This window comes from Colletes latitarsis, chromosome 2 (genome assembly GCF_051014445.1).
Source record: "Colletes latitarsis isolate SP2378_abdomen chromosome 2, iyColLati1, whole genome shotgun sequence".
NCBI classification, from domain to species: domain Eukaryota; kingdom Metazoa; phylum Arthropoda; class Insecta; order Hymenoptera; family Colletidae; genus Colletes; species Colletes latitarsis.
This window is the reverse complement of record NC_135135.1, coordinates 2,944,700-2,965,641: the sequence shown is the minus strand read 5'-3', so window position 1 is coordinate 2,965,641 and position 20,942 is coordinate 2,944,700. Positions and strand designations below refer to the sequence as shown.

At 36.5% G+C, this 20,942-nt stretch overlaps 2 protein-coding genes and 1 long non-coding RNA gene across 9 annotated transcripts in view; 1 reads left to right on the top strand and 2 right to left on the bottom strand.

Moving 5' to 3' along the window:
* Nucleotides 1-20,942, bottom strand: part of Nop5 (nop5 ribonucleoprotein) — a 263,260-nt gene that overhangs the window by 43,843 nt on the left and 198,475 nt on the right. The window lies entirely within an intron of this gene.
* Fln (flightin) lies at nucleotides 276-4,295 on the bottom strand. Of its 2 annotated transcripts, none has more exons than XM_076775111.1 (3): nucleotides 4,184-4,295; nucleotides 1,881-2,126; nucleotides 276-959 (listed from the first exon to the last, which is right to left on the bottom strand). In XM_076775111.1, exons 2-3 carry the CDS (start codon nucleotides 2,096-2,098, stop codon nucleotides 716-718), a joined length of 462 nt encoding a protein of 153 aa, XP_076631226.1. In that variant the 5' UTR covers nucleotides 2,099-2,126; nucleotides 4,184-4,295; the 3' UTR covers nucleotides 276-715. The 2 variants fall into 2 exon arrangements, with proteins under 2 accessions (XP_076631226.1, XP_076631236.1); XM_076775121.1 differs by having other exon boundaries at nucleotides 4,077-4,186.
* On the top strand, nucleotides 14,317-19,233 carry LOC143351444 (uncharacterized). Of its 6 annotated transcripts, none has more exons than XR_013081746.1 (5): nucleotides 14,317-14,726; nucleotides 14,840-15,196; nucleotides 15,285-15,517; nucleotides 15,615-17,436; nucleotides 17,597-19,233. It is a non-coding gene; the product is annotated as an uncharacterized LOC143351444 (long non-coding RNA). The 6 variants fall into 6 exon arrangements; XR_013081748.1 differs by having other exon boundaries at nucleotides 14,318-14,926; nucleotides 15,005-15,196; XR_013081747.1 differs by having other exon boundaries at nucleotides 14,318-14,942; nucleotides 15,005-15,196.

The window sequence follows — 20,942 nt, the reverse complement described above, 5'->3', positions numbered from 1 at the left end:
TTAAAAATTACTATTTGAAATAAATAAATTTCATCCAGATCTGAATTAAATCCACTTATCTGAACAAGAACTCTGGTCATACGAATGGAAAGTTAAAAATAATTGGGATAATCGGTTATTATACGAACCTGCCCAGTTATATAAATTGTTTCTCCCCGGCTGGGTTCATATGAATGAAGTTCTATTATATCAAAATATTATTTTCTTCTCTACAAAGAGAAATTAAACAGCAAAGGGACGTTAACGTAGCCACATTTAAAGAAACAGTTTCAATATAATGTTTGAGAGTACAAGTGTATTTCAAAGTGCTTCAGTAGCAGTATACATACAGTATGCATCGAAATTTAGTGCATATACATGTATATCGTAGATAGGACTGTCTATCTCCAAGTAATCGGACGATTGCATAAAATAAATAACTAATTAAGGAGATAACAATTATTATAAAATGTTTACATAATAGATTACAACGAATTTGATGTCTGAAATATCAAGCACAAGTGACAATTTGTATGCGCGAAACATTCTATTGCTTTCTGTTTATGGTATCAAGAGTTGGACCGGAAATAAATATCATAGATGAAATATGCGTTTAAATAGTAAAGGCGATAGAAACCACATGTAAATATACTGCAACGAAATCTATATCTATGCCGCGAATGACGATTCATTTAATATCGGGTTACACATTTTCTTATCAAAAAAAAAAATAAATTCAAAGAATCTTCTGGTACTTCAAACTGTAATACGCCCGAGTGTGATAACTGTAGTATCTAGGTTCGTGTCTCATATTAATTATATTTTTCATGTCTGCAGATCTTTTGTAGCTTCTATCAGTGTTCTTCTCATCATAGGTTCTCATTGCTCGTTCAGCCCATTCTTGAGCCCTGGGAGGTTCACGAAATATGCCTCTCTGTCTTTGGTTGAGATAATCAATTACATCATCGTAGTAATTTTTCCTGAAAAAAAGATAAAAATTATTACTCCTGATAATCACATTTGTAAAAAGCAAAGTCAATAAGTCTATAAGTCACCGAACGTTAAATGAGTATGAAATAAAAACGAATTGACAATTAAGAAATGAAACAAAATAATGTTGATAAATTATGAAATTAACCAATACTTATTTATTTATTACATTATAAAGAAAAAGTAACTTATATTGTGTCATAGATTTTACCAAATGTTAGTGAACAATACAAATGTTTTCGTTTTACGAATGCATTAGCTTCGTTCGAAAACGGTCATTCAAATTAATGATGGAATACTGTTGACAATTGTGTTTAACTATTTTTTTCATTAATGTTATTCCAATCTTCCTGTAATATTTCCCACGACTACAATTTTACTTATTGCATATTAATTTTAATTTTATACAAGCATTATAGAATTTCCAGTAAAGTAGTAATTTATTGATTTATGAGTAAATATAATAAAGCAAGATAATAATGTCGTTTTAGAAAATTGTATCTACACCTCAATTTGTATTTTTTAACACAGATGAACAAAATGTCCGGTGATTTATGAATGGTAGTATATGTCATTTATATTTCAAAAATTGTATCAGAGATTAATAATTAGGTCGAGAAATTAAATTAATTTAGAGAATTGTAAATATTTAAAGTTTCTAAATTTATACCAAACAAATCAACAAAATTATTTATTATTAAAATCATCAATTTAAAATTTTTAATGGAATTTTTAAGAACAAAATGATTAAGTAATGGTTTCTATAATAAATGAAATATTGAATATATTTGTTTGCTATATTTTTTCAATTATAGTAGCTGTCCAATTTCATGAAGTTGATAAATATTTTGGTCACTATGATATATGTCATTATCCTTTTACACATTCTAAAAAGATTAATTTACACTTACCTGTAGTCGTACAGATATGCGTAATTGAGAAAGAGAGGACGAACCCAGTGATGATTGTAATGTGGTGGTTCAATTTTTTCTAATTTTATTTTTGGCTTTTCTCCAGGAGCTGCAGCACCAGCCGGTGCAGCTCCTTCTGCAGGCGCAGCATCAGCGGGTTGTTCCTCTGGAGTTTCTTCAATATCCCATGGTGCTGGTTCATCATCGTCTGCCCACATGATTCACAAATTCAAGAGTAAATTGGGCCTGGAATACATATATAATCGTATACAACCTCACACTTTTCTATAATCTTTGTTTCTCGATGTTAAAATACTATTGTTGCCCTAAACAAGATTTTTATCATTTCAACAATCATTATATACAGAGTGTCGTTCCACGCAACTGGAAAAAAGCTATATCTCTAAAACAATTAGAGATACAAAAAATAAGGCAAAATTAAACAACAACGAATAATTCACAAACTTAATGTAATTTTATTCATTTTTTTGCATATAAAAAATGCAACTGCACTTGTTTAACTTGATCGGACTACCGGATACAGTTTTTTAATCTCTACAAAAAAGTATTAGATGCAAAATACTTCGGCCTTAAACTTAATAGTTCAAGAGTTATAACACTTTAAAGTTCAAACTTAATCGATAGAATGTCACGATTAAATATAATTTATATTTTCGCTGTAATATGAAAAATTGATACGAGATAATTTCACTTCGTAATGGTAATTGATTCTTATACTGCATTTACTGAGTGTTCGGTAACTTATAATCATGTTATGAGGCAAACATCACTGGAAATGTCGGTTTTATATATTGATCTTCTAGATAAATGTAAATATTTGAATATTTTAAAAAAGAATTTAAAAGAAAGTGCTAAAAAACTGGGGTTATTAGGCAGTTTTTATTTCATATTTTTAACAAAACAATGACCTCAAGAACTGTAAAAGAATGTTTATGTATTGCATACACCAGCATAAAGTTCAGACATTAACCTCATTGAACATTAATTTGTGGGCAGAAATCGGTGGAAGTAGGAAAAATCGATCATAAAATCGCATCGTATGAACGAACTTTTCTTTATATTTTCTTTATCAGTTTTCTTTTTAAATGCAAAATAATGTATTAAAGTTTCAAGGTTCGCTTGTATGTTCTATATAATCATCAATATTCAACACGTTTCTTCAATTAGATCATTCAGTTAGTAGTCTCAATTGATATATTTAGCTAATGAGATATATTTAACGAGGAGAAACAGGTCACGTTAAGATACAACAAACTGTTTGATTGTGACATCGGTTAGTATATGTAACAATAGAATGCTTTATCTAGTAATGTGCTGACTTAATTGGAACAAGTATGATAACAGTTTTCGTATAATGTCAGTGATGTTATATGATATATGTTAAACAGTAAATTAGACTATCTTTATTTAATTACAGATTGCTTGAAATTATCAAACTGTATACAAATCGTATACAAACCTGAACAATTGAATTATATGAAACATTTGAATATATGTACGATATAAAAAATTATTTTGGTGAGTTAGAAATGTTGTTCTTTGATCGTTAACATTAGTGATGTTTTATAATATTTATGAAATAATACAAATAATCATTATTACAACGACATAGGTCGTTTGATATTTAACTGTTATTGATTACTTAAGACACAAAGCTCAATGGAGGACGATTTTTTAAAAGTGAGAATAGTATGTCAGAATTAATTATTTTTACAGACACCATACGCCGTCTAAGGTAACTAAAAAATGTAAGAAATCAAAACATACCGTAACATGGTACAGTTTTCAAAAATAATGAAATGTCGATTAACCGAAATGTTGATCTCAGAAGTTAATAATCAACTTTTAATAGTGTATAATCAATCTTTCTAATTAATTGATTCTGGCCTACTCTAAAACTTGTCGTGTTTGAAAATAAAATTAATTTTCTTAATACGTATGCCGTAGCCGTGTATATCAGTATAATATTGTTTTGTATTCGGTAACAAAAACTATATCTACTCTTAAAATATTAGACCAGAAGAAATGGTATATCTACTTGTTATTGAGCAGACTTAAAGAAAACTTCGCAGTTTTTATAGTTGTAACATTGATTGAGCGAAATGTTAAGTAAAAAATGGCACTGACACTTTTAAACAACCACATCAAATATATTCACTGTCACTTGAAACTTACAACTCTTCGGAACTAAAACACACAACATTATTCGAAACCACACTATTTTAATTATTCGTCAGACGAGGACGGTTGTTAACAGTTTGAACAGTTGGGCAATAAGATACCTGTAGTATGATGGCCACTCCTCTAAGTACCTCTTCAGACTGAAAAAAGAGTCTTGCGAACCTTGCCTTGTTTCGCTTTTATTTTAGCTTATAAGATTTTCCTTGGCTTCCCTCCGGTCTCCCCCTTAAATAAAAGAGTACCCCTCTCCGTACGAACGATAGGAAAGAACGGCTCGTGAGGGTGGGGAGGGGACAAATTTTTGGCACCCAATGATTCTAATCATTGTTACCACACAGGGCAATAAGTAACTTAGTACACATGTGAATTTCATTAGCCAATGTTACAGCTTCGTGTGAAACAGCATGTGTCCTTGTGCTAATTAATTTATTCATAACTAAATTAACGAAATCGATGGTGGTTGTAACAAGAACGTAAAACAAATGCTGTAAAAATAGGCTGATTTTCAACCATGGTGTCAATGAAACATTTTATCAGATTATGATTCGTTACTTTTTAAAGAGTATAAAATGCACAATTATTTATTCGAGAAGGTATGGGAAAATTGTTAAATATAAACGAAAATTTTGAAATATTATCGTGTATGATATTCACTAAGTGCTTTGATATTTTTTCGTATGCAAAGTGATGTATCAGTAAAACAATCATTTAAATAATGGAAAGTAAATTCTTCATAATTTAGTGCCACTTATATTACTAAAATTATAAAATTATGGTTACATAAGAATAAGAATCGTCAATGCATGCATTAAGATTATTTTCTTAATGAGGAGCAATGTTTAAACTTTTAACTAAAAGATAATAATAAATTGTTTGATTTTAAAGTATTTAAAAATATACAATTCTTTGAGGAAAACATCATAATAATCGAGACCATCAGCTTAGAAACTAATTATAAGGGTCGATTATCTTATGGTTATCTTACAAGTAAGATCCATATTAAGATTAGATTCATAGATAAGGATACATTATTTATGCTTTTTTACATATGTTCGACATTAATTCACAGACGATCAGACCAGATGATCATTATCAGACGAAGAAAATATCGAAATATGTACGTTAAACTGGATGAGTCTTACAGTCAGTAATTTACGTTTATTTTTGATAACTTTCCCTCAGTTCTTGGTTAAATAAGTATGTATTTCATACTCTTTAGGAGATATAAATTATATTCTGATAACATTTTTTGTTGAAAGCATGATTCAAAATTTGCCTATTTTTACCACCTTCCTTATACAGGGTGTCCCGTAAATAGTGTAAGAGCCGGAAATGTGAGGTAGCTGAGACGATTCTGAACAACAATTTCCTTTGCAAAAATGTCGGATGGAGCTTCGTTTTTGAATTATTAACGAAAAACACTGACGAATCACGGCGCTTGCCTGCCGCGCGCTCAGGGCCGTCCGAACTAAGAGAGCCACCGTGTCGGGTAGGTAGCAAGATGTGCATCGAGGAACGAATACAAATAATTAAAAATACTACCACTGCAACTGTTACCTCTGCGGATTGGATAAATCAGTCAGCTAAATCGAATTTATTAATTATTTGTATTCGCTGTTTCCAAGGAAGAAGAAATAAAATGTGGGAAGATGCTCTCGGAATTTTTAGGAAATTAATTCTTCGCACCTGAGTGACGCTTCTCGCCAGAGTGTGTTAAAATTAAAATAAGAATTATTTTCAGAAAATTAAAATAAATACGGTAAGAACCATTTGTAATCGTTTGTTATTAAAAACTGTACTGGAAAAGCAGACTGGATTTGTGCGTACCGAAACATTTTTCGCATGCAAGGGGTTAATAGAGAATTAATTGAAATTCGCCTTACCCATTTACTTGCAAGTTGCAATAGGGCCAGTTAGTGCACCCCTGTCGATCATGGAAAGGTCGAAGACCCCAATAAAAATCAGCTGATGGGACGGCCCGGTCACTGCACCCGCTTCTTACCCCGAAAACACTTTACAGCACGGTCACTAGCACTTTTCACTTTTACATTTTCGGGGTAAGAAGCGGGTGCAGTGACCGGGCCGTCCCATCAGCTGATTTTTATTGGGGTCTTCGACCTTTCCATGATCGACAGGGGTGCACTAACTGGCCCTATTGCAACTTGCAAGTAAATGGGTAAGGCGAATTTCAATTAATTCTCTATTAACCCCTTGCATGCGAAAAATGTTTCGGTACGCACAAATCCAGTCTGCTTTTCCAGTACAGTTTTTAATAACAAACGATTACAAATGGTTCTTACCGTATTTATTTTAATTTTCTGAAAATAATTCTTATTTTAATTTTAACACACTCTGGCGAGAAGCGTCACTCAGGTGCGAAGAATTAATTTCCTAAAAATTCCGAGAGCATCTTCCCACATTTTATTTCTTCTTCCTTGGAAACAGCGAATACAAATAATTAATAAATTCGATTTAGCTGACTGATTTATCCAATCCGCAGAGGTAACAGTTGCAGTGGTAGTATTTTTAATTATTTGTATTCGTTCCTCGATGCACATCTTGCTACCTACCCGACACGGTGGCTCTCTTAGTTCGGACGGCCCTGAGCGCGCGGCAGGCAAGCGCCGTGATTCGTCAGTGTTTTTCGTTAATAATTCAAAAACGAAGCTCCATCCGACATTTTTGCAAAGGAAATTGTTGTTCAGAATCGTCTCAGCTACCCCACATTTCCGGCTCTTACACTATTTACGGGACACCCTGTACAGTACTGTGAATAATTATAAACTTAATGGTATTTCTCCATTGTCCATAACATTGAAGCAAAAGTTGAAAAAATCGTTTGTGTGTTTTTATATTGCGATATGAAACAAAAGTTTTCTTCTTCGGAAATATAATTTTCTCTTAAAATTGTATCTTAGACCGTGAAAAAAAATATAAATTCAATATTAATTTTAGTTACTTTTCATATAGTATTTAATGGATTTTCCTTTATTGTTAATTACTTTTAATAGCCAGTAAGGTACACTATCTATTCAATTATTTAAAGTTTCATTTGGAATATTTATCCGCAAATCAGAACTCGATGCTAGTCGTGGTAATAACTAATCCCAAATTCTTGAAATCACTTTTTTTTATTACAAGAGATGTATGGATAAGAGCATTATTCTACTGATAATTAATTCTTTAACAAGAATTAATAATTATTTGTTATCTTTTATAACTAAAGATTTTGTTACCTTTTATAACTAAAAAATAACAAATAATTATCTAACAACTGTTAATAACCACTAGCATTCAACTACCATTCTACCACCATTTACGAAAACCAATTCACTTTAAAAATTCTTTTTAAACGCAGCCCAAATCATAATTAATACACCATCCTTAACTCTATGTGCCAATAATAATTTATGTTATTATGTACACACAGATTGAATTTTGTTCGTCGCTAAAAATCACATGTTTCGTCTATTTACATATACGTCCATTGTGAAATGAAATATATCAGTTAGTATCGATACTTATCGCATCGATACGACGCTTTTATAATACTGGTTTTCGTAAACAATTTTGATATTTAAAGTTGCCAGAGTCCTTAACCTACTTTCTTACGAGACTGATGTAATTTTCCAAATTAAATCGACTTACGACAGTAGATGAAAAAACTCCCAGTTTGTTAATCTTCCTTGAAATCTCACGTTTTGTAGTTGACGAAGATCGTATAAGTCATCCAGTCCGTTTGTTTTTCTCGAAATTTTTGATACCCAACTTAAAGAATTGTTTAGTTACACTGCAATCTATTAGTTATACTTGCAATTTATCAGTTTTGCTGCAACTCTTCAAATCGATTATTTGTTGTTTTTCGATGTCACAAACAGAATGTTTCACAAATCTTAAAAGAAGAAAAAAAAAATTTAGATATTTGTTGTAATACATATTATTACATCGAATAAAAGTGACAGAAGTACAGAATTATATTCAATAAGCTACTAACAGCTATTTTATAAATATTCACAGTCTTATTAATCTTATTTTCTAATATTGAACAGATAGTTTGTACATCCAAATGAAAATAAACAGCTGCTTATACATACATATATAGAACTTCTTAATATTCAACTATAAACATATCTTGGCACGATCAATTGAAAATCGTTAATTCTTGAAAATATTGTAGAAAAAAAAGCAGAAAAAGTTATAAAAAAAATTTGAACATTTTTCAGTAATATGATTCGATAATACGTTAATAAAGTTGTTACATATTTGTAAATAATATAATTATACAAATTAAAGTAATTAGTAGGGAAATAATGTGTTTAACGTTAGAAAGTTGAAATTTATAAATATTCTTGTGCTAAAAGATTGTAAATTGTATACTGTTATAAATACTTTCTGTTGGCATATTCCGTAAAGTATTGCTTTATTCTTTTATTTGCTTGTATGTTTTGAAAACAGATGGACCAACTGTAAGTACTTTGTATTTACATGTAGCGGACTTAATTGTGGATTTTTATTAATCTATCTTATAATATTCTTTTTATCTTTGGAATCAAGGAATCATCTACACCTTTTTTGAAGTTTCATTTCTTCATTTTATATCGTGTAATAATATCTGCTACTACTTTTCTTCGTATCCAATAAATTTACTATTTCACGATAACTTTTACCTTCTTCGTAATTAAAAATCACTAATTGCTATTTATCAAAATTTGTGTTTTTTCCTTTTTTGTGACATAGCGAGTCAATATTTGATGGTTAATGTTTAATTTTTGGATGTAGGCGGACTTAGGACCACCATACTACTGTTACGGTTACATTTGAGATGCAATCGGTTTAAGGCATTTCTTAGAATTAGTCATGCAAACCACACATATGTACGAAGATCGTTCAATAAATCCTTAGAAAATCCAAGACTTGGCGTCCGTAGCATCGAAAATGGTTTGTTTTTAGTAACCATCATGACTCACTAAACAGTTATCAAAGTCTCAGTTATATCCACCATATAACAATACATGGGTGCACACCTGTGCAGTTTTGATGGCCAAAATCATGGAATTAATTATCCACTGTATTCACTGGATTTGGCCCCCAGAGATTTTTTTTTTATTTCCAAACTTAAAAAAATGGCTCGGCAGACAACGGTTCATGTCGAACGAGGTGATACCGCTCAAATAGATGCCTATTTTGTGGACCTTCCGAAATCTTAAAGAAATCTTTAGATGGTTTAAAAAAATTGAAGAAACGCTTGGGAAAGTGTATAGAGCTAAAAGGAGATTATGTTGAAAAATAAAAAAAATCTACCTAAAATAATTTGTTTTTCTATCTTTTTCTAAGGACTTATTGAACGACCCTCGTACATGTATCGTATCCGAATATTTCTCTAACGCTTTAACGTTAACTCTAAACTTTGACGTTGTTTTGTTTAATATCTATCAAACAATAAGATATTGCTATTGCAAGACAAATTTTTCTATTTCTGTTATCTATAATAAATAAGTTAACATAATAAAAAGCAAGCAAATGAATATTTTAATAATTCAGAAAAATATAAAGTTAAATTTAAAAGTATTTTACGGTCCAAATATTAAAATAGGTAATTGTAAATCTGTACCAAATTCTTTATTAATGACTCGCGTTGTTGCCGCGGTATTGCCTCAATTTGAATTCGTAAAAGGAAATTAATTGACTTCGACAAGAAATCATGTTCCGCTTTCAATTACTGCTAAACAAAATATTATAATGATATTACTGAAAAATGTTGAAACTTACTTAAATACTTCTTTACTAATAACTATATTTTTTTAGTCGTCCAAATTTAAATACTATAAATTTTCGTATTATCTATCATTTTCATTAAATCGAAAACTAAAATAATAAAAATGTAGTATAGTATAGCATAATTAAATAGAATTAGGCATTAATATTACTGTTGTTATTTATTAAAAATCAAAGCTTGTCAACTTTGAAAGTAATAGTTTGTATGAACTCAAATGGACTCGGAGTTTACTGAACGAGAGTTAATTAATTCTAAAGTTATAGAGTTTGTGTAGGGAGACAGTGATGGTTCGAAACCAGCGTAATAAAGTCATCCTTAGACCATTACCGAGCGGGTGAGCTTGACCATTGCTCCCGAGCCGTATCATTAAGAGGTGACATAATGGTTAGGCACTTACAAACTGAACACTTACACAATGAGAAAGGTCGTTCGTTCTACATAATTCCTTATGTTCTTAGCAGCCACGCCACATACTAGTAGGATCTCCATATCCGCGAGAGATACATTTTTGTGCTTTTAAGTTTATGGATACGCCAACGTCATTCAATTCCCTAATCGTCATTCTATTCTATCCTATGTTCACTATCCTATTGTATTTCGATATGTTTTGTTCGCATCCTTGTCACGCGATGGAATTGTAATTGTGATTGATTCAGCCAATAATGGCAATGCATGTGAGGACAGGCGTCGCTATTAAGTTACGGCCAATCAGCGTGCCTAGCCATCAAGTCATCTCTCTATGGTTCTCGACCAGTCCAAGAGAGACCCACGCACCCGTTTGGTTGTCCAGGTGGCCAGGGGAGGTGAATCCCTACGTGGCGCGTCCCCAGGTGGCAGATAGAGGCAATCGCTAAGATGGGTTGCGGGAATGGGCTCATCAGCCTAAGAGGGCTTGTGCGTGGGACTTTTGCCGAGGGTTGTACTCAAGGCCGCGAGTTAACTACTTGGCCACGGATGAGGCTTCCGATCGCCGGTAGGCCCTGTGGTACGGTGGGTTGATACCGTGGCCACGGTTAGGTCCTCCACATGTTCCGTAGGAGTGCCTCTCACCGGAATGAGCCTGGAAAGGCATGGCGCGGCGGGAGACTCTGTGATCTTCACTAGAGTTCCTGGTCCCCCGTTAGGCGCCTGAGAATGATCAGCGCGGGTTTTTAACCTGTAAGAGTCCGATACTACCCATGGTCCCTCCCTTGCTACAGCAGAGCCTGGGATGTTCATGGGAATTTCCCCACGATAAAAAAAAAGTCTATCACTGAGCCTTGAGTGAAAGTCCGAACCGTCCCAGTAAAGCGATAAAAGGGATGGTGGCTGTTGCCGCCACGTAAAGGGTTTCCGCTTCAATCGACAATGAACAGTGCTGTTTTTGAGGAAGTTGCAATTTTTCGCGGACTGCAAGTAATTTCTAAAGGACAAGGTCTAGCCGGATGCCGGTTTCAGATTTCTCTGGAAACGGTCCCCGGTTAGATCACCCTCGATAGCAATTGACATAATGCAAACCCTCACGTGTTGACCACCAGAACTAAGACAGTCACTGTAAGAATAAAGAATTGGTCATAAACTAACCCAGGGATTGTGCAACGTCCTGCAGATCTTGATTTGTAGGATGAAACAAATCAGGCTGTGGGTGTTGCACAATCCAAAAACTGTCCAAAATTCGAATTGGGCAGAACAAGGCCCAATCCAAACATTGACGCCTCCAAGAAGGCGCTGAGGGGGAGGTTCGGAGTCTTTCTCTAGGATCGAACATTGGACAAAATCAGAGTTAGTTGAATTTTCACTAGAATTATTTGGACGTAAGAATTGCTTGTATTCTCAACAGAATCAGTTGTATCTTCAACAGAATTACTTGTATTCTCAGAATACGGTTTCTCAAAGAACTTGGACTTTTGAACTTGGTTTTCGCACTGGACGCGAATAGAACTTTACTTGTTAAATTTGGACATTATTAATGATATCTTACAATTGGACTGTATTACTAGATCACCGTACAAGTAATCGGAATAGTTAAATATCTGTTGTTATTGTTACTGTCTATTGAATAAAATTGTTTTGTAAATCAAAAAGAATTGATTTGCCACATAATTCAACTCCGCGAACTAAATATAGAGTTAACAGTGACGATGTGTAGAGTACACAACGTCGGGAGAGCAAGACGGTTCGTTCCTCGAGATGGCGGAACAGCTAGACGTGGAGGGACACCTTGTCTCACCTTCGGGGTTCCTAGAGTCTCCCTTAACACGCCTGAGGTAGGTCACCGTGTGGTTTTTATTTAATAAAAGCATGACAGAACTCCTGCGCCCCTCCTCCCTTAAATAAACAATGCTTTAGATTCTCGTAAGCCATTTAGTTGTTTAATGAAACTCGATCGCAAATGACTCTAGATTACTTTGAATTACTTATACATATAATATTAAAGGTCATTAGATTTGCCATACCATAAACTACGTGTTTAATTAAAATGTAGTATACAATTCTATTTAAAAAATGAAGGTGACCTTGATAGACCTTTTAAAACAATAATTATCATTTGAAATGTGTATGTTTGAGAAACCATGTAGAAAGATTAAAATGAAACCATGCACACACGCACGCACACACTATTACAAAAAATATTGGGATGTGTAAGATAAACACCCTGTAAATAGGATGAATAAATAAATTATATCTTGATTTTCTTGCATATTTTCAGCAATTTTCTCTCTTGTTCTCTCATTCTCTTTTTGTACGTGTGCGTTTGTGTATGTTATGCATGCGTATAGTTATATTTGTTTTCATATTACTGTTTATAACCAAAATAAACGCGATATCTCTTCAATGATAATCTGTGCACTTGTTTTAACGGATGACAGTTACTATAATACCTTTTTAATTTTTTGACCTAAAAAGAGAATATCTCCATTGCAATGATTATTGCTTATTACCTCATTTACGTACGCATTAAATTTATTGATTGCAAATCTTTAGAAGTTAATCGTTTACCATTCGTTAGATTCAAATGTTTACAATATTTGTCGCATTCGTTAAATGCTCATGTGCACTATATAATACAATTAATATTATTACTTGCGATTATTTATAGACTGCACGCTACAAAATCTTAAAGTGCGCGTATCGATCGATGCAACTTTATTTCGAAATAGAATCATTGACATCGTATCCTGGTTTAGTTACTATAAATCACAAGATGCGTTAAAACACATATTACATACAAAAATGAGGACAATAATAAAATCTCTGCCTAAAAACATTTTATATAAAATATAAATTAACAGAAAATACGTCATATTTCTTTTCAGAACATCGCTTTAATACTATTCTAATTTAAGATAATACTTATTTAGACAAAACAGTATTTTCATTAGTATATTTAATCGATTAACTGTCATGGTTTCCAATTAAAGATCACGCATATTAACCCTCCCACTTTTCCTGAATCCTCTTTTAGCAGATTGTCTAAAATTATGGTGCGCCTTTAGACGTAAACATATTTTAATTAAATCCATTTAAGAATAACTAAAATTAATGGGTTGACAAACATTTATGCAGACCGATTTTACTAAAAATCGAATCAAATCTTAAGACGAGAATATAGAATTCAAATATGAATTTTCGTTAAAATTTATTCAGACATTTAGATGCAATCATGTTAACAAATATATACCCCAATGTAAGTATAGATGCGATACTTCTATCAGAACCTTTGATGTTTGATACACCAATTTCGTGGACCTTGAACTTTTCGACCGACGAGTACCTCTTACATATAATTAGCGCCGCTAATAAATCGAACACCAAGTATAAACAAGTCTGCGCTATGTTCACGTATATAGAGTAACGTCCACGTAGCGTACGTTTCCCCCCACTCAGGCTCCTTGCGTACTAACTATATTGCGTATTGTTACTTACCATATAGTAAGTAACTAGATTGTGGAAACTGCTCGCAACATTACTAAATATTATATTTGTTGCATCCCGAGTTCGCGGTTTAGGGAAAAAGGAGGTGGGTTGGTGCCGGTGGAGCGCTAAACAGCTCTGCTCGGCGAGACGCGCAAAAATCAAAACTACTCGATACGTTTCAAAGTACTTTAGCAAAATTTATTCGTTACAGTTAGCTCAGTGTATGACTTTTAGATACAACTCGGTTGAGATTGAAAATCGTTCTGTCGCTCCGCGAAAATCCTTCCGTCGTCCTAGGCGTTCGTCCCTTCTCTGGAAAATTCTTGATCCTCCCTCTGGGTTGTCTTGGTCCAATCGGGGTTTGGGCCCTGCCCCATCCGACCGAATCGTCTTCGATCGGTGATCCACCTCCGAGCCGAGTGGAGGTGGAGGCCGCGCGGCCATGCTCGGAGCGGCCGCGAGTGAGAGAAGTGCCTAAAACAACCCTTAAGAAAATTTATGACCCTCGTGAAAAAAAACTGAACGGAAGTGTCGCGAAGGCCATGCTGTGTTTCAAGACCATTGCAACTCTTAACGAAAATAACTAATTCGGTACGGTCCGTAATAAACTAAAAGCAGGAACGACGGAAACTCCGATTTGACACGGCCTTTAGAAAATAAACTAAGTGTCTTTAAGAAATGCCTTCCTTTCTCTCTACCTTCCCCAGCTTGATAGTCCACGTTGAAAAACATACAATTGCATTGTTCATTACAATACGCTGGTCCGTTTGAATTTCGCTCTTAATTAGAATGCAGTTACATGACTCTGCACTCGACGGTGAGTAATCGGGTTTCAATTGATTTCCGTTGTGGCGCTATGTACATCAAACCTACGTTCACGCAGTAGCGTAACACCTCCCCTCTTATACAGAAAGATGTTTTCATAAAACAGCTTTTGGGTAAATGCCGATATTCCTTATTATTATCTTGAGGTAGGTCGGTGTCCTGTTAACAATATTTAACGCGTACAATATTCTCATCTTCATCATGCCCTATGATTTCGAAATTACTTAATACTCGCAGAAAAATAGTTAATGTGTTCCAGTACCGACGCGTATTGAACTATACGGTTAATAAAAGGCAGTGCAGTGATTCGCAGTAAGTTATACATCATTAAAAACTCCATGCAGAGGTACATAATATTAAAGGTGAGCGCAGTCCTGAATTCGCAGAATATTACATTGAGTAACCTTTACATTGAATATTACAGGTTAACTAATTTACTTAGTCTTCTTCGGAAGGAGAGTTCGGTCTTATATGCGCCAGTTTCAGTTTGTTTGTGTATACTATTTTACATCTATTTTTCCCTAGTGCTAATTCTACCGTTAAATCGCTGAATAATCAGTTTATTTTGTAGGGACCTAGCCAAGTACAATCAAATTTGAGGTTTTGAGCTCCTTAAGTAAGTATACTATATCGTTTAAATTAAATTTACATGGCCTTAAGGTTCGATTGTAATAATTCTTGCTTTTCTGTTTTGCCTTTTCTAGATTCTGTGCCATAGTTGCCTGAGTGGTGGTGATTCTTACAAAGAGTTCATCAAGGTGTTGTGTGAAAGTTCTAGGTGCTAGTCCCATGGAGAATTTTGAGGGAATATTGGCCTTTTCGCCAAAAATTAGTTCATGGGGTATAAAGTCGTGGCCTTGTGCACAGAGGTGTTATATGAAAAAATACAAAATCTTATCCAATCATTCCAATTGGTTTTTGTGCAATAGTGTTTGAGGTAATTGATGAGGATGCAGTGTGCTCTTTCAAGGGAGCCCAAAGATTGTGGGTGGAAAGCAGTAGAAGTTATTCTCTGAATTTTTAAAATTTTACAGAAGTTTTTCATGACTTGACTAATAAAATTTCTGCCTTGGTCAGTGTGGATAGCTCTCGGACATCCAAATCTACTGATAAATTGTTCGGCAAGGGCATAAGCAACGCTTATTGTATCTATGCTACGTAGCAGGATTGCATCTGAATATTTAGCGAGGTTATCTTGTAAGATAAGTAGGTACTGATTACCTTTGTTAGTTACGGGTAAGGTTCCGACTACGTCCATTTGTACCTTTTCAAACGCGCGTTTAGGGGTGTCGGTAATTTGCATGGGATGCTTAGTTTGCCTGATATAATTCTTGTTCTTTTGGCAGGTGGGGCACGAACGAACGAACTCTACGATTTCCTTTGCCATACCGGGCCAGTAGAACCGTTCTTGAATAAGTTAGTGAAGTTTAAAAGAACCTCGGTGACTTCCAACTACCGATTCATGGTGTTCTTTAATAATCTGTGGTCGTTCCGACCTTGGCGGAATTATAGTCTCCGTGCTGCATATGGTAATGTTATATTGCGGGTCGATAACGATTTCCCTAAGCAAATTTAATATTTAATTTATTTGGGTCTACCGAATTTACTACCGAGGTCACACCACTGGATTCCCTGTGCAGTCCTGATCATCCCCATTCACACTTTCATCTGGCCTTAACGGTCAGGATACAGGCAAATCTCGGTCCATCTGATCGGGTTGCAAACATCCATCTGGTCCACCTGACCGAATGGGATAGCCAAGCACATGGAGCGCCCATCTCCCTGAGACGACACAGGTTGCACATCGAGTACAGATTCTCTCTCACGGCCCCCGAAGCGGGTTCCTGGGGTTCGGATTATACACCCGTTAGCCAACGAAAGACCGAGTTGAGGAGACTCTAGGGGTACTCGATTGAGGTTCCTTCAGGAAGTTCTCGTGCGAAGTTTATTACTGAACATGATTTTCCCGAATCAAAAATCTTTAGTACGCTGTTGGTGACCTCGCTTAATTTCCTCGCTGTTTTCCTGCGCGCTAGGAACACGGAGGCAATGAATCTATCGTTTTCCGCGGATAACGCTTCATCTCTTCTATCCATTTCGGAATCTACAATTGGTGGTTTGTCTGCGCAGACTTGCACCTTTCCCAGACGCCTCGGACCAGAATTGGAGTCCGCGCAAGATCATATAAGTTACAGTTGAAGACTGGAATTTATGTCGGCGACGACGGGATTACGTCAGGCAATTAGACAATATCGGGTTTCATTCCTCCGCTAGTAATTTTATGACTTAAATATGCAATTTCCTTTTGCAGGAACGACATTTCTCTGCTTGAAGAGCCAGTCCGACGTTTTGTTTCCTCGGAGAAAATGATATCAATGATAGGTTTTTAGTGCCTCGCCAAAGTGCCTCTCTCTTTTCATTTGTTCGATGCAAAACGCTCGCTAGGCGTAACCAGCTGATTCCTTAACGTTCTACCATCGCTTTTCAAAATTGAAGAACTACGTTTATAATAGAACTACCCGATCCGATTTTCGTTAATTCTTGATAGTCTACTATTTTCGCAAATTCTACAAATAAATTCGAAAGAAAAGCATTCGTGGACCGAGTGATCGGCTGAACGCGCGGTCTCGCAGTCGATATACATATTTGTAACAAAGAGAGACATGGGGCGACCAACTTCTCAGAGTATATACCTTCTTTCGAGTTCCGTTCGTATCGCATTTCTCGTCGTGTCGTTCGAGCCTCTCCATAGAGAATGATCGTCCGATTCGTTTGATAAATTATCATTTTTCCCTGGGGCTGTACGAACGAACAGAAAGGAAGACGACGATCAATGGATACCGCAAATTCTACGTAGTAAGATATATTATATAAATATTTATCAGAGTTTAGTCAAATTTCTTTCCCGTGTTCCTTTTGTTATGCTCCAAACTAGTTTACTTTCTCTTTCCCCTTCTGCATAAATTACTTTAATATTAGTCGGTGGGTCTGATTTTAATTCTTTCTGTTTTATTAGGTTCAATTGGAAGCCGGTGTCGATCAAGAATTTAACTGAGCCGCGATGGAAGTAACTGTGTGTTGACGAGATGGTCGATGATTTCGTGACGCGATTCAACCCGGTTCCATAGCAAATGCAGTGGACTCAGCGCGGGAAATCAGAGGTTCCTTCGTATCGCGCTCGTTGACGGGGCCCCCTTGAAGTATAAAAATTTGGGCCCTAGATTCGCGGTTTTCGGGGATCGCGCAAGACCGGCCTAGTTTTCTATCCTGGAGGCTAATTTAATGACCGTTTTCAAATTCCGGACGTCGTCTTTAGAGATTACCCCCGCGATAATATCGTTTTGCAGGCCCTTCAGAAATTCGCGTAACGCGCTTTCCGTGAGTAACGCCTTGATCCCGACGAATTGCTCCGGATCGAAACTTTCGTGCGTCGCCTAGATCCCACGATCTAAAATACCATGTACCCGGTAGCCGAATTCTTCGATCGTTTCGTGATCGCGACGCTGTACGTCCCGCAATTCATTTCGCATGTCGTTAAGATTAAATCTCCTGGGATGCGTAGATTTTATTAAATTAACTAATGCCTCTACAGTCCGGGGGAGATCGTCACCTACGATGCCGCAGTAGATCAGGTATTGCATTCGGCTCTGAATCAACGCGAGTAGATACATCTTATCCTCGACCCTAACCAACGAGTCTGCAAGCCTACACTGGGCGATGAATTGATCAACTTGGGATGGGTTCCCATCAAAATGGGGTATGAAGCTGACAACCAAGTCGTACGGCGTGCGTGACGGAGTTTTCGGAGCTTCCGGCGACGGGATCGATACGGGAGATTGAGCCGGGGTTACGATCGGGTCAATGGAAAGGGTTTGGAAGGAGCACGATATAGGGGGTGACGCGAATGTGCTATTAATTATATTTAAGGGACCGTCCGTCGCGTTGTACCCGTGAATTGCGTGAATTATGGACTGTACGGCAACTAAATTTGTTTTATTAATTCGCGGTACTACAGTTTCGGAAGTAGGGGGGTCTACGTGGGGAGATTTTAGCAATTCCTCTGTAAATATTCCACTATCATCACTCAGACGCAGTTTACGGCTCCTTTTAGCTCTCACGTATTTCTTTAAAAACGGTGGCATTTTATCGACTAATTAAATCTAATTAATGCGAATATATCAGACTAGTACAAATAAATCTAGCTACTAGTCTGCGCAGCGATTATTATTATTGTAGTACTACACTTACAATTTGCTAGCAACTACGACGGAAACGCTCTAAAATGTTACTGATCGGTTTTGCTGCAACAGGGGTTTTCCGCTCGTCGTCGACCTGCTGAGTTGGCGGTCTGCGTCCCGGAAGAAGATATTGGAAATCGGCGATGGTCCGTGATGTCCTCCAAGTGTTCCGATCGTCGGCAATGTTCGTCTCTCTGTCCTACAGGAAGCTCGTTCGGTGGCGTTCATCTCTCCTGTTGAAGACTTTCTCTCTCATGAACAGGGTGCATGTGATTACGGTGGTGGCTTGCACGGCCGTCGAAATCATCCGTCTTCGGCATTTACCCGTGCCCTTAGGGAAACCGTGCGAAAACCCAAGGGAGAGCGGATGCACTGATTCTAATGTCCACTTTGTATTGTAAAAATTTAATAAAAATAGTTCGTCAAAATTCAGTCTATTGAAGCGTGCATTCGCGAGCCGGCATAGTTTGTCTTAGATCCGTTCACCGTCGGCAAAAGTTCTTTACCCACGATCGTGATTTTAATTTATTTTAAACTATTCTACCGCTGTCACCAAAATATGTTGCGTCCCGAGTTCGCGGTTTAGGGAAAAAGGAGGTGGGTTGGTGCCCGTGGAACGCTGAACCGCTTTGCTCGGCGAGGCACACAAAATAAAAACTTAGAAATTTTCCGATGTAACTCTAACAAATTTACTTTATTCGGTAAATTGACAAACTTGGCCGTATTTTAGATATTCGCTGTACTCTCTCGAGAATTGATCTGATTCTAAGTTCTGATTTTTACAATAAGCAAATCTCGGTGGCCCCTACCAAGGTGACAGCGACGAACGTTGCTCAGCGGAGGGAGGATTGGTCAAGCCAATGAATCAAGACCCCAACGAAAATCAGCTGATGGGACGGCTCGGTTACTGCACCCGCTTCTTACCCCGAAAACACTTCACAGCACGGTCATTGGCACTATTCACTTTCACATTTTCGAAGTGAGAAGCAAATGCAGTGACCGGGCCGCTCCATCAGCTAATTTTCGTTGGGATCTTCGACCTTGCCGTGATCGACAGTGGTGCATCAACCAGGCCCTATTGTCAGCGCAGCAGATCAACTTGCAGGTAAATGGGTAAGTCGAATTTCAATTATTTCTCTATTAATCCTTTGCATTCGAGGAATGTTTCGGTACGCACAAATCCAGTCTGCTTTTCCAGTACAGTTTTTAATAACAAACGGTTACAAATGGTTCTTGCCGTATTTATTTTAATTTTCTGAAAATAATTCTTTTTCTAATTTTAAAACACTCTGGCGAGAAACGTCACTCGGATGCGAAGGATTAATTTCCTAAAAATTCCGAGAGCATCTTCCCACATTTTATTCCTTCTCAAATAATTAATAAATTCGATTTAGCTGGCTGATTTATCCAATCCGCAGAGGTAACAGTTGCAGTGATAGTATTTTTAATTATTTGTATTCGTTCCTTGACGTATCTTCGTGCACATCTTGCTAACTATCCGATGCGATGGCTCTCTTAGTTCGGACGGCCCTGCTACCCCACATTTCCGGCTCTTACACCATTTACGGGACACCCTGTAGTTTGTTAATTAAAAAGGTCTCGAAATTTTAATCTTGTTACGCATTTGCATGACGTAGGGTTTATGTACATATAGCGGCGCGACGGGAAATTGCTGGAACTGGTTTTCTCACCATCGAAGCTGCGATTTGAGCGAGGGAGATTCAAATGAAATCGCGTATTGTAGTGCGTATTATTATGGTAGGAAATTCAACGCGAGGAAATCCAGGCACAAACCGAGCAATTTGTAGACCGTTGGCGATACTTTGTGCATACAATGTAGTTTCGACCGTTAGAGATAGGCTGTATGCTTGTGGCGCGGTTATGTGTGTGTGTGAGAATCGCTCGGTTGGCCATGTCGCCGGTTCTCGCTCGGAGGATCGGGAATATTCCATGGCACGCGCCGAAAACTTGGCAACCGGGGAAAGGAAGAAACAAACGCCGATCGGGACGACTGGATATATAAGACCGAGCCCGCGTGGCCGGGTCTCTCTCTCTCTCAGTCTATACGAGCTATCGTGTTGCGCTAGAGAACGTTTTCAATCGCTATTTAGAGATATCCAAAGA